This window comes from Haemaphysalis longicornis, unplaced genomic scaffold, assembly GCF_048455015.1.
Source record: "Haemaphysalis longicornis isolate Haplotype H1 unplaced genomic scaffold, Haemaphysalis longicornis Haplotype H1 scaffold_8, whole genome shotgun sequence".
Classification (NCBI taxonomy): Eukaryota; Metazoa; Arthropoda; class Arachnida; order Ixodida; family Ixodidae; genus Haemaphysalis; species Haemaphysalis longicornis.
Genome location: NW_027526445.1, coordinates 191,714,132 through 191,727,355, shown reverse-complemented (window position 1 = coordinate 191,727,355; position 13,224 = coordinate 191,714,132). Strand labels below are relative to the sequence as shown.

General features: G+C 49.2%; 1 protein-coding gene across 4 annotated transcripts in view; it reads left to right on the top strand.

The window, feature by feature from the left end:
• The window catches only part of LOC144149825 (uncharacterized), a 46,114-nt gene extending 41,095 nt beyond the window's left edge, over window positions 1–5,019 (top strand). For all 4 annotated transcript variants that reach the window (XM_077681490.1, XM_077681488.1, XM_077681489.1 and 1 more), the window contains exon 3: window positions 4,435–5,019. In XM_077681490.1, the coding sequence (XP_077537616.1) occupies window positions 4,435–4,907 (473 nt within the window). In that variant the 3' untranslated portion in view covers window positions 4,908–5,019. The remainder of the gene's footprint in view (window positions 1–4,434) is intronic.
• The last annotated feature ends 8,205 nt before the right edge of the window (window positions 5,020–13,224 follow it).

Genomic DNA, 13,224 nt, shown 5'->3' with positions numbered 1-13,224 from the left:
TGTGTAAAATGTGTTCAGCTGTTCACTGAATAAGGCCATGCATACATGTATAATTGCACTGTAAAGAACAAGACATCTCCTCATACCCTCCTCTACTCGTAAGAAATATTCAAAAGCAAACAAAAAGCTGTTCGTCTGAAATGAACGCTCGTTTAAATATACGGTGTGTCCCAAACCCCAAGTTCAGCTTTGGCACGTGAAATATCAATTTGAACATTTAAAACTAAAAAAAACTATAGTTGTGTGGCAAAAAGGGTGTTGAACGACGGCAACACGCTTGGCTTTCTGTAGGGTGTTGAAAAAATGTTCAGTTGCAAAACAATTATACCATCTTCACGTAGGGGAACCCTGAGTAGTATCTGAAGCAGCCATGGGGTCGATTCAAGTGCCCATTAGTTTTCAGTTCGTCGTTTCCGTTAGGTTGAGGTACGTAGCTACGGTTATATTTACCGTTTGGTTTCCATGGTAACTACCAAACTTTTCACTTACCGGAACTAGGAAATGGGAAATTGCATTGACCCCATGGCTGCTTCGTATACTACTCAGGGTTCCCCTACGGGAAGATGGTGTAATGTTATTGGAGGGGGGGTAGAGTGGAGAGGCATTAAAAAGAGAGAGAGAGAGAGAGAGAGATAGACGTTGTACGTGGTATGAGTTTTATGAGTGTGTCTTTATTTAGGCGTTATCATCATCATGTTCAACGTAGGTGACGTCGAGCTGTGGTTGGCGTTCCGATTTGATTTTGACCGCCTTATGGTCTGTGAAATCTAAAGTCAACGGCTGTTGTAGTGGATGAACCCTAAAGTTGCTGAAGATGAGGTCGATGCACGTTCCCCGGTTGGTTGTGGGCTGTTTGTAATCACGGCCCGCCGAGACTCGCCGACGCACGCCGCTACCGTCGACGATGAAACGTCGAAGGCGCGTGAAGCGTGCTCGTCTCTTGCCGGCCCAGGAAGACACCGGCAACACTGTAGCTCCAGGAGCCCTTAAAGGGTAAGACACCACCCGGCGTTCAGCAAGCCGAGCATGCTCAGTGGAGGCGTGGACGCCGCACGGCGGAGGGAGGACATAGCCCCGACCATGAGATGCTTCGCATCTAAAAACAGCGCAGCTGCGGGTCCACCTAGTTTCTTCTGGTGTCGCTAAGTTTTGCTACGTTTTCTACGCTTTGAGATGTTCTTGCTAAGTCAGGATAAGCTCTCAGGGGCGAGGCCAAGTTTAACCGGATTTTACAAGGCTGTTCCAGTGTGTCCCCCAAACTGACAGCGGATCCAAGAAAGAAACAAGCTAGGTCGATCCCCACCTAGGCTGTTTCTCCAGCCTTGTAACCCCATTGCAAGCTGCGCCAATTCTTTTTGCGTTTTAGAATCCAAAAAAGACTAGCACCTTTGAAATGGTGTAGTAGAGGTATGTATACGCTTGCGCCATCTGTGACAACGCTCGCACAGGCTACAAAGCTGGCTTCACTGGTATAATACCTATATGCGGTGGTGCACCCTTTACAGGGGGCGCAGTTGGTTTTCTCTGTCTTTTTTTGCAAACGCCGCCGAACCTAGTTCAAGGTTAAAAAGCTTCACTGGTAATAAATTATGCCAATTTATGTTGTGTGAAACATCGTGAGGTACAAAACATACTCCGCTTGTAGACAATGTTCTGTCCACCTGTGTAAACGGGTACGAAATACCTCCAAAGGTGGAGGTCTCTTAAACCCTTTTTCTTAGTTTCCAACACCCTAATTTGTAGCTTTACACACTTTTGGGAAAAAAGGGTGTTGAGATGGCGGGGATTAGTCTAGTATTTGATAAAATTTTGTGACCCATTGAGCATAATAACTACCTCTCGATTAAAACGTTTTTACAAATCCGCATGCTGATTTGTATATGCTTACATTAACATGCATAATTCCGAAATTAGCGCTAAAATATCTTATTTTTGCGACAAGCCCACCGGCTCTATTGGAGGACTTTCCTCTGCTTGCTATAAAAGCATTAACAGCAGATGTATTTCTAAGTAAGTATGTACTCGCTGTCCTCATGCATACAGTTGGTTTTCTTGCTCAATTCACTTGATGGTCAAGTGTGACTTGTGCATGTAGAATGTGTCTGTATGTGATGCTGCGCTCTCGGCCCATCCACACCGTGACGCGTAGCTCCGCTGCCCACACCCTTATTTTAGGGTGCTGAGCAACCTTACACTCTTTGTTAGGGTGTTCACACGAACACCCTTTTTCATCTTTACACCCTTTTTTAGCCAAAACACCCTTTCAAGGTGTTCGACATGGGACAAGATTCTTACACCTTTTTCGGCCAAAAAGGGTGTAAGAAAGTTTAGTGTGAATGTTAACAAATATAACTTCAGGAGAGCATCGCGAGCAAATAGCCCCACCAAACCACTCACTTATTATCTCAGTGGCTCACCTTTCACCTAAGTGACTACGTATAAATATCTTCGAGTTCATATAACCTATATTTTCTCCTGGGAAAGTCACGTTAAAAACATATGCAACACTGCCAATCTTACCCCTGGATTTTTAGGTGCCAAGCACCTTAAGACCTCGCAATTCCCGTTGGTGTCCGTGCGCGCAGCATTGTAAGCGAAATCCGCGCGCCATCTATAGAGAGCGGCGCATACTGTAGTACCATCCGCGCACCATCTGGAAAGAGCGCCGCAAACTGAAGTAGCAAAGAGCACGAATTTCAAAAGGTACAAAACGCAAAAACAAATGAATAACCATAAACTCTCAACGATAATTTGCGGAAAAAGAGCAGTGGCAATTACAGTTGAAACGGCAGTGACTACTGTCACGTCAGCCCAATTCGGGCCAATAAAATCACACATCTCCACTCCGTGAACGAGGCCGAGGGTGCGAAGTACTGGGACGCGAATTGTCTTTCGTGTGGCGCTTGTCATTTACAGTGAATTTACTGCACCTCAAAATCATTTAAAACTCAGAGTGCATCAGCACGCACGGACGATGACGCTCATCACACAGGGAATACACCACTTGCGTCCCAGTGCGTCACACCCTCGGCATCGTTCACGGCGTGGAGATGTGTGATTTTTTTAGATGCAAAGCATCTCTTGCTCTCGGCTCCGTCGTCGGTAGTCCGTCGTCCGTCCATCCACCGGCCCAGGAAGACACCGGCAACTCTGCCGCTCCAGGAGCCCTTTAAGGGAAAGCGTGCTCGTCTCGTGCTGCTCCAGGAAGACACCGGCAACACTGTCGCTACAGCATCTCATGGTCGGGGCTATGTCTCTCCCTTGTTGTGGCGCCGTCCACACCCTCACTGCGCATGCTGGACACATCTCGGGCCGGCCCAGGGAGACACCGGTAACACTGTCGCTCCAGGAGCCATTAAAGGGTAAGACACCACCGGGCGTTCAGAAAGCCGAGCATGCGCAGTGGGGGTGTGGATGGCGCAACAACGACAAGGGAGGGACATAGCCCCGTCGCATGTAATAAAATTACACCATCTTCCCGTAGGGGAAGCCTGAGTAGTATGTGAAACAGCCATGAGCTCAACGCAATTTCCCATTTTGTAGTTCCGGTAAGTGAAAAGTGTGGTAGTTACCATGGAAACCAAACTGTAAATATAACGGTTGCTACGTACCTCAACCTAACGGAAACGACGAACTGAAAACTAATGGGCACTTGAGTCAACCCCATGGCTGCTTTGCATACTACTCAGGGTTCCCCTCCGGGAAGATGGTGTAATTTTTTTTGTCGGAACTTGTTGCACCGGCTATATGTCATGTAGCCGGTCATGTATATGTTATCATAGTGTTAAATATAGACACTCATGCGACTGACAATCGAATATGCCTCATCCGTCTGGGACTCTAGCTGGTACAAACTAGCTTACTCCAACACTGCAGTAACTACAAAACCGTGCTGCTAGGTTAACACTATCGAACTGTGCGCATCTGTCCAGTGTGCAGAAATAAGAAAAACATTTAAATCTTGTTTCAAGCTTGTGTATGTACAAAATTTAGTACAGAAACGAAATTCTTAAAGAACCACTTTTTGCTGACCACACTTAAGTGTTTTCTCCAGTTGACCACAACCTCAAAGTTGGTGTATCACCCTGCAGATCTGAACAGTATCACGACTCTGTCGTTCCAAAAACCAGTGTGCACGGGAACAGCCTTCCCGCTTCCATAGTCTGCATCACTTGGGCCTGCCACCTTCAAGTGGGCAGTTTATGATTAAGTTCATTCATTGTAATTTTTTTAGTCCCTCTGTATGTTGTTGCTGTTTTTTTCTTGATTACCCCACCACCCTTTGTTACTTCCGAACCTTGGGCGTTGAGTGTAAGGAAATGTAATGGAATAAAACGCCTGAATGGTGCTGAGCGTATATAAATGAAATGAAATTTATCGGTAGACTCTAGAGAAGGAGGACAATCGTGCTTTGTCGCTGCGCATGTGGTCCAGGTGGCCCAGGCAGCGCAGGCATTCCCGGCGGCCCAGGAAAACCCGGTGGGTCAGGCCGCCCAGGGGGCCCGGGCAGCCCGGGCGGCGCAGGTGCTCCAGGCGGCGCAGGCGTACCAGGAGGCCCAGGCGGTGCAGGCGGCACAGGTGGCAGAGGCGGCCCGGGAATCGGCCGAGGGGGAATGGGCGGCCCAGGCGGCGCAGGTGCTCCAGGCGGCGAAGGCGCACCAGGAGGCCCAGGCGGTGCAGGCGGCACAGGTGGCACAGGCAGCCCAGGAATCGGCCCAGGCGTCAGGGGTGGCCCAGGAGGCAAAGGCGGCGCGGGCGCACCAGGAGGCGCAGGCCGCATTGGCAGCCCAGGGGGTTTAGGTGGCCGAGCTGGTGCAGGAGGCTTGGGTGGCAAAGGTGGACCAGGCGGCGCAGACGGCCCCCGTGGCCTTGATGGCGCACCCGGCCCAGATGGCGCATACGGCTAAGGCGACGTCGACGCAAGGAGTGCAAACCAGAATATTGCTGAATGACAGCTATATATATTTTTATGTATTTACCAACTCGATTAAATATGTAGACCCATGTTATATTGATAAACAGTGTGTTATTACTAAAGTTACGCATAAATATGCATGGATTTAAGTGTGTCGGGCTTTTTTTAATTGCTGGTTTGTTGCAGAAGAAGCTGACTTTAAAACACATGCTATACAAAAAATTTAGCCGGATCAGAGAAACTTTATGGCGCAGCAGCTACAATGTAGCACAGCTTGTGAATCGCACACGGTACACGACATTTTTCTTCGCTCAGCGGATCAGCTAGGGTAGAGCGTGACTTCGCAATGGATGCGGGCGTGGATTCGAAAATTTTTCGGCGCCTAACATAATCATCTCTAAAGCGCATATGTTCCCATTTACAATTTAAAAGTTTGACAGGTAAATCGTAAAATTTATTTGGGGCAGCTCCGTTGCTGCCACTGCCACTGCAAAGCGTGCAGCGGATGTGACGGCAGCGCGCCGTCGACTTCAGAGATGTCAGAGGCCCCGAAGGCCACGCCCCCGTTGGAAAGTAGACGAAACGGAATAGCGCCGCTATCCGTCTCCTTTCTTGTGTACTGTCTTTGGTTTTTTGCGCTAAACATATTTTTAAGTACCATTGTTATCGGGACAATGCAGTTTTTTTAATGAACCAAACATGTATTTTGTTTTCATAGCCTTGGGGGAGCTGGCGAACTAACCCGTTTTTTTTTCTTTCGGGAACAGGGGAGGCGGGGGGGTTTGCTTGAGAGCGACCTAAGCGCCCCGAAAAAAAATCCTGGCTACGCGCCTGAATCGCACCATGGTGATATGACAACAATACAATACCATTTGGTGACATACTGCTGTGGGATTATGTTTCTCCGGGGACAAAATCTTATTCCGCACAGCCTAAAGTTGACGCTTAAAAATGAGAAAAAGGATCCAGCGCACGGAAGTGCGCCATGTTGAAATATGCGGGTATTGTTCTGGGCACATGACCGTTCAGACGTCCTAGTAAGACATTACCATGCTTTTGTTGTCTGTGTAGATATGTCATGTGTGTGTCCGCATGGGTATAAAGCAGCAACAGTGTGTATTCTTTCATCGCTGTTTCCATTTCTAGTGAAATGTACCAGACACAATGAATGTTTATTCCGCCACCTTTGCCCTAAGACAGGCCACATATACACAAAAAAAAAAAATTACGCCCACCTCCCCTCGCGGGAACCCTGGTGTGATGCGACGCTGAGGGGGTTCAAGCGCAACGGAGAGCAACCGTCGACCGAAAGGCCGCCGGAGAGCAGCACACCGGCAGCGCGCCCGAAGGAGAGGAGACCGCGGAGAGAGAGAGTACTGCACATGCGCAGCGCCGTGCGCAGCGCCGCCCACCGGTGGAGTGAGTCCGCGCTGGGCCACACACCCGCAGATGTTGAGAGAGAGTGTTCGCTTTCACCTGGGCGTGCGCCGGCGCCAGTGCGTCTGCCGCGGCTATGACGTAACACAATCCAACACAATCCACTTTAATCCAATCCAAATCCAATCCAATCCAAACCAAGCCAAGCCAAGCCAATCCAATCGAATCCAATCCAATGCCCCTCGCGAGAGAGTGTTCGCTATCGGAGAGGAGAGGGGGAGTAAAGATGGTTGTGGTTCGTTTCCCCGAAGTCCGGTGTCAATCAGGAACCCAATCGCCCGGGCTCCAGTTGATTTGGCAGGAGGCTGGCAGGGCGATGGTGTTGAAGTTCTTGGAGATGGCGGTCGAATGGACGAACTCGAGACGTTGGGGTTGATTAAGTGAAACGAAGGTTTATATACAGCTATTTACAGTAGGATAACTGGGTACATGAGTAGTAAAAGGAAAAACTTCGAACTTCAGCTAGACGCTAGCTCCGAGTGCGCAACAAATCACTCGAGCTCCTCAACTTCGTCTAACTCTCCTATTCTCGGAGCGTACACAAACCGCTCGTGAAACGACGGCCGAGACCCTGTCTCGCCGCAGGATCCGTCTAGTTTCTCGGTACGGCGCTGCACCCTAAACTTCCGACGCGATTATAACCTTTATCCTAGGGGACTCACAAATCCCAACCTAGCTTCAACGGTCGAGACTCCTTGTCCCGCCGGGAACTGCCCAGCTCGGCACTCAGACAAGAACGATTTCCAACGGCCAAGTTCGCCCTAATAAAACCTCGAGATCACCCTCTCTCCGGAACGCCCCTGTAGCGTTCGTACACGCGTAAGGGAGTGCCCAAATTCAAGTAGACCGCTGTCACTCAGCGCGCCACGGAATATTCAATGAGTCGCCGCCATCTTTGGGTCAACGGATCGCTCGTGGGCCAGCAGGCGCGTACGACCCCGAGGGGTGAGAGCGAATGGCGGCGACAGTGGACTGTGCCGGCCGGGGCGCGTTAACAATGGTGTCTTGCGCGGCGCGCGCTTCGACGCCGATAATCCCACCGCCTCCGCACGTCACGCAGACGGTTCCCGGAACCCGGCGGTGCCGTCTGCTTTCTCAATGGGGGATTATCCCTGTGGTATGCGGTGGGCCAGACAATCCGTCTCCCGTGCGCGCCGTGACGAATTGGCGACGGCTGCAGCGTAGAGTCCACCGTGCTGGGCCCCCAGACAGAGTGGCGGGTTCCCACGCGCAGCCCGGGCGCCTGGCCGCTGATCTCATAAGTGGACCTTACAGGGGATGAGCGGAGGAGAGTGCAGACGCCGACGACGGACGCACGCAGGAAGGACAGGGCCGCCGACAAGAGATGCTCTCAGCGTCGCATCTAAAATGCGCAGCTTTAAGTGGTTACTAGCAAAAAAACTACCACCTCCCCTCGCGGGAACTCCTGTGTAGATGCGACGCTTAGGGGGTTCACGTTGCAGCGTTGGACAGCGGAGGAACGGCGCTGGAACGATGGAGCGGAGCGGCGCAGGCACTGCGTCTTATAGCGCGCATAACGGTGAGGGGACGCGCCGGCGCCAGTGCGTCTGCCGCGGCTATGACGCAACACAATCCAACACAATCCACTTTAATCCAATCCAAATCCAATCCAGGCCAAGCCAAGCCAATCCAAGCCAATCCAATCGAATCCAATCCAATGCCCCTCGCGAGAGAGTGTTCGCTATGGGAGAGGAGAAGGGGTGGGCGGCGGAGAGCACAGCTGGCGCGGCGAGGAGAATGGGGGAGGGGCGGACGCCGACGACGACGCCGGATGCAGGGACAAGGCGAGTGAATGAGATGCCTTCGCATCTAAAAACTCCCACCTCCCTTCGCGGGAACCCCTGTGTAGATGCGACGGATAGGGGGTTCACGTTGCAGCGTTGGACAGCGGAGGAACGGCGCTGGAACGATGGAGCGGAGCGGCGCAGGCACCGCGTTTTATAGCGCGCATAACGGTGAGGGGACGCGCCGGGGCCAGTGCGTCTGCCGCGGCTATGACGCAACACAATCCACTTTAATCCAATCCAATCCAAGCCAAGCCAATCCAATCCAATCCAATCCAATGCCCCTCGCGAGAGAGTGTTCACTATCGGAGAGGAGAGGGGGTGAGCGGCGGAGAGCGCAGCTCGTGCAGCGAGGAGAATGGGGGAGGGGCGGACACCGACGACAACGCCGATGACGCCGGATGCAGAGACAACGCGAGTGAATGAGATGCAGTCGCATCTAAAAGCTTCTGGGCGGGAGGTCACGTTTCCTGCTGAGAAGCAGAGAGACCTAGATTCGAAACCCGAAATTTTCGAACGGCCAAAAGCCCTTTGTTTTTAGATGCGAAGCATCTCATGCTCGGGGCTGTGTCCCTCCCTCCCTCGTTATCGTTGTCCGCACTCTACTCCGCATACACGTCTCTTCATCCCCGTCAGCGTTTGGGCTGACGTCAGCGCAGTCCACTATAAAACTCCCACCTCCCGTCACGGGAACCCCTGTGTGGATGCGACGCATAGGGGGTTCACGTTGCAGCGTTGGACAGCGGAGGAACGGCGCTGGAACGATGGAGCGGAGCGGCGCAGGCACCGCATTTTATAGCGCGCATAACGGTGAGGGGACACGCCGGCGCCAGTGCGTCTGCCGCGGCTATGACGCAACACAATCCCCTTTAATCCAATCCAATCCAAATCCAAGCTAAGCTAAGCCAAGCCAAGCCAATCAAAGCCAATCCAATCGAATCCAATCCAATGCCCCTCGCGAGAGCGTGTTCACTATCGGATAGGAGAGGGGGTGAGCGGCGGAGAGCGCAGCTCGCGCGGCGAGGAGAATGGGGGAGGGGCGGACGCCGACGACAACGCCGACGACGCCGGATGCAGGGACAAGGCGAGTGAATGAGATGCAGTCGCGTCTAAAAAGAAATAGTTAGGCGGCACCCGGTTTCGATCTCACGACTCTCTGGCCGCAACGGAAGGTACGTGGCGCTCTTCCCACTGCGCTACAAACAGAGACGGGAGCATGTGCTACGAACGCGCCTTAAGTCCTTCCCTCATTCAAACTACGTCAAGAAGCTACTGATACAACGAAGGCACGCGAAGCTGAACGGCAACGGAAACGACGAATTGAAAACTAATGGGAACTTCAGTCGACCCCATGGCTGCTTCGCATACTACTCAGGGTTCCCCTACGGGAAGATGGTGTAATTTTTTTAATCTGCTCGGCCAAGTGTGATCCATAATATAACACTGGCAGCAGACATATCGTAGTACCCACAGACAGGCCGAGAACAAAAGGCCTTCTCGTAATAAGCTACCGACAGTTGGCACTACAATGAGAACGCAGGCACTATTGCAGTTTCACTCTACCAGCCGTTTGATCATTATGCTTTGTAGGTATAACGAGATTACCCTTTGCACAAAATAGGTTGCCCTCCTGTCCTGTCGTTTTAAGTTCAGAGCACATTGGGGGCCCGGCTTTTCTCCGTAGCTCGTCTGGCCGTCACGCACTCAAACAGAGGCTCCGAAAAGAAAACCGCTTCCCCTGGTCGCGATCGCACCTGCGTTCCTCGCGATACGAAGCTAATGCACAAGATGTACCCGGAGACGACGCGTGCAGGGTGTGTCGTAAAGCCACCGCGACCCTCGAGCACATCGTCTGGGACTCTCTCAGCTTCCCAGAAGAATCCACGACAGGAAGACTGCCACCCGCCTTTAGGAGGCGAAGCGATCCGAAGACCAAGACCTCCAAATCCAGGCCGTCCACCGGGTCCTCGTAGCGCTGACCAGGCAGTAGCCCGAGCTACCCGATGACGGGAAGCGAGGCTCGGGCCTGGCGGCGACGGCGAGGGCGACTCTGGCCAAGTCTGAAGTCTTAGTGTAAGGCTTTAACCGCCGGCCCAATAAAAGTTTTTTCGGAAATAAAAAAATGGGCAGCTGCTGTTCGAGTGCGAGTGGCGCTACGGATGCAACAATGTCGCCTAACCATGCTTGGGTCGCTTTGCAGGTCGGTTTTTACTCGCCTACCTCGCAGTTTTGATCTAACTGTCCTTGTCTTATTGTGCTGCCACTCCCAAAAGGCTCTTCTGAACTTTTGAGTATGCTGTGGTCTGGTTTTGCAATTTGCTTTCTGGGGACATTGAAACCAATCCTGGTCCCACGGTAGAAGAATTACTCGAATCAATTCTAGCAAAACAAACCACCATAGAAAAGAGGCTTGGCGATATTGAAGAAAAATTAGCTATGATCTCTGACCACTCCGCCAAGTTGGTTTCCCTCGAGGGCAGTGCGCGAAACCTTGAGAATGTAATTCAGCGCCAGAAAGACAGGTGGACTGAAATGGAGGATAGAGCTAGAAGAAACAATCTCATAGTTTTTGGCATTTCAGAGAGCGCAGATAAAACTCTAGAAGCCATTGAACAGAAAGTACTTAAAGCTGTCTTTTCTGATCGTCTTGGCGTCCAGGTATACATCGTCCGTGGAACGTATACATAGGCTGGGCAAAATGCGCGCAGATCGAGAGCGACCTGTGATTTTGAATTTATTTGAATTTGAATTTATTTTATTTTGTGTTACAACAACAACGTATACAATAGAAGATTTCAGAAGGAGGTCCCAGAGTCAGAGACTGAAGAGGGGACCTCCTGTTATTCATTATACAGGCGGAAACACACGTTATAAGCACGAATATATCAATCAACGAAACGCAAAATAATATCAGCAAGATGAATTACGGTATATATACAAGAACATAATAAGCAAGAAACTTATTAGAAAGGCATGAAAAAAAGAAAAAAAACTATCACCAAGATAACAAACGGTATATATGAAAGAACGTAATAAGCAAGAAACGTAGTAGCAATGCATGAAAAAAAAAGAAACAAAACTAATATCAGCAGCAGTGTATAGGCAAGAACATCATAAGCACAAAGCATATTAGTGATGCCCGGAATAAAGAAACAAAACTAAACATGGTACAACCAAGTTACATTATTCAAGTTGGGATAAGAACGCCCGCAAATTATTTTTAAATGTATACACGGTACTGCATGTTTAATAGAGAGCGGCAGCGTATTCCAAAAGTGTATAGCCGAAAAATTAGTTGAAAACGTTCCGTGGTTCGTTGTTACTTTTGGCAATAAATAGTTCATGTTTAATGAAAATCGAGTATAGTTACCACGAGGAAATTGGTCAGTACTAATTAACTGAAGACCATGGGAATATTTAACAAGTTCTGAAACCGACAAGATATTATGAGCACGAAGCAAGGAAACGGCGTTCGATTGGAAGTGGCTAAAGGTTATAATTCGAATAGCTTGATTTTGAATATGTTGCAGTGGAGATAAATGAGTTTTGTATGTATTTCCTCAAGATGATATGCCATATTCTATGTGACTGTGTAAGAATGCGTAGTAAAGTGAGATAAGGATGCGTTCACTAAAAAAGGAACGAACTTTATAGAGCACTCTAATACCGTAAGCTGATTTTCTTGCTATTGATGCGATATGTTTGTTGAATTTCAAGTTCTTGTCAATTTCTACGCCAAGAAATGTCACACTGTCACATGGAAAGAGTAGACCAGAATCAAAGTTAATGCAAGGACGTCCGGGAACGGTCCTTTGATGTGACGTGAAGATCATGAAGTTTGATTTGGCAGCATTAATGCTCAACAAGTTATTTTTACACCATGTCACTAAATTAGATGTATCTGTATTAAGGTTATCTACTAATGAACCAAGGCACTTATCTGATGTAAAAATTGTTGTGTCATCAGCGTAAAGTATGCTGTTAGAATAACTGAGACAAAGAAGAAGATCATTAACGTAAATTAGAAACAATAATGGGCCAAGAATTGACCCCTGCGGGACACCAATATTTGTTATCTTAGTCCGAGAGTAACAAGTTGACACCCATACGACTTGTTCTCTATTAAGCAGGTAACTTTGAATTAAATTGAGGGTAGGGCCGGTTACACCAATCGAGTTCAGTTTGCTAAACAATATCGTATGGTTAATAGAATCAAACGCCTTTGAAAAATAAAAAAACAATGCACCCAAAAATTCCCCCGTATCTACTGCCGCTTTGATTTTGCGACTTTGATTTTGCGACTTTGCGACTTTGATTTTGTGATCTTGCGACTTTTTAATTTCAACGAAAAGGTAAAAGTCTTTAAGAATAGCAAGAAGCTAAAGGGAACCAATAAAACTATATCGGATGATTACTCGCAAGAAACACTGAAGGAAAGAAAGCTTCTGTGGCTCTCCGCCCAAACCGACAAGCAAAACGCTGTGAAAGTTAGACTCGTTAACGATGAGCTGTTCATCAACGATCATGCCTACGCGTGGGAGCTTCAGCCTAATCTTCGCGTACAACTTCCACCTCGCCAAGGCACTTCCCCTAGTAAATCTGACCGTCAAGATTGACACTCGAAACCATCCGAAATAAGTATAATCAACGTAAATGCCCGAAGCGTTGTTAATAAAACCGAACCGCTGGAATGCTTATCTTTGCTACACTACCCACACTTGATTGTGGTAACAGAAACCTGGCTAAATAAAGATATAAGCAGCGATGAAGTTTTTCCTAAATCGTTTAACGTTCTTCGTAAAGACAGAACGGCGAGGGGTACACAGGGGCGTGACGTTGCTGATAAAAGATACTACACTCAGATACGAGCCCTTGCCGTTAATCGACAAGTATGAAAGTATGTGGTGCAAGCTTTTTGTGAGCGATGCAGTTTTAGTAATTGGAGTAGTGTATCGCCCCTTCGGAAGTCCCATAGAATTTCTTAAACAACTATAGATTACCACTTATCAGGGCTAACTAATGACAAAAGCAGAATTATTCTTACCAGAGACTTTAATATATCTGATG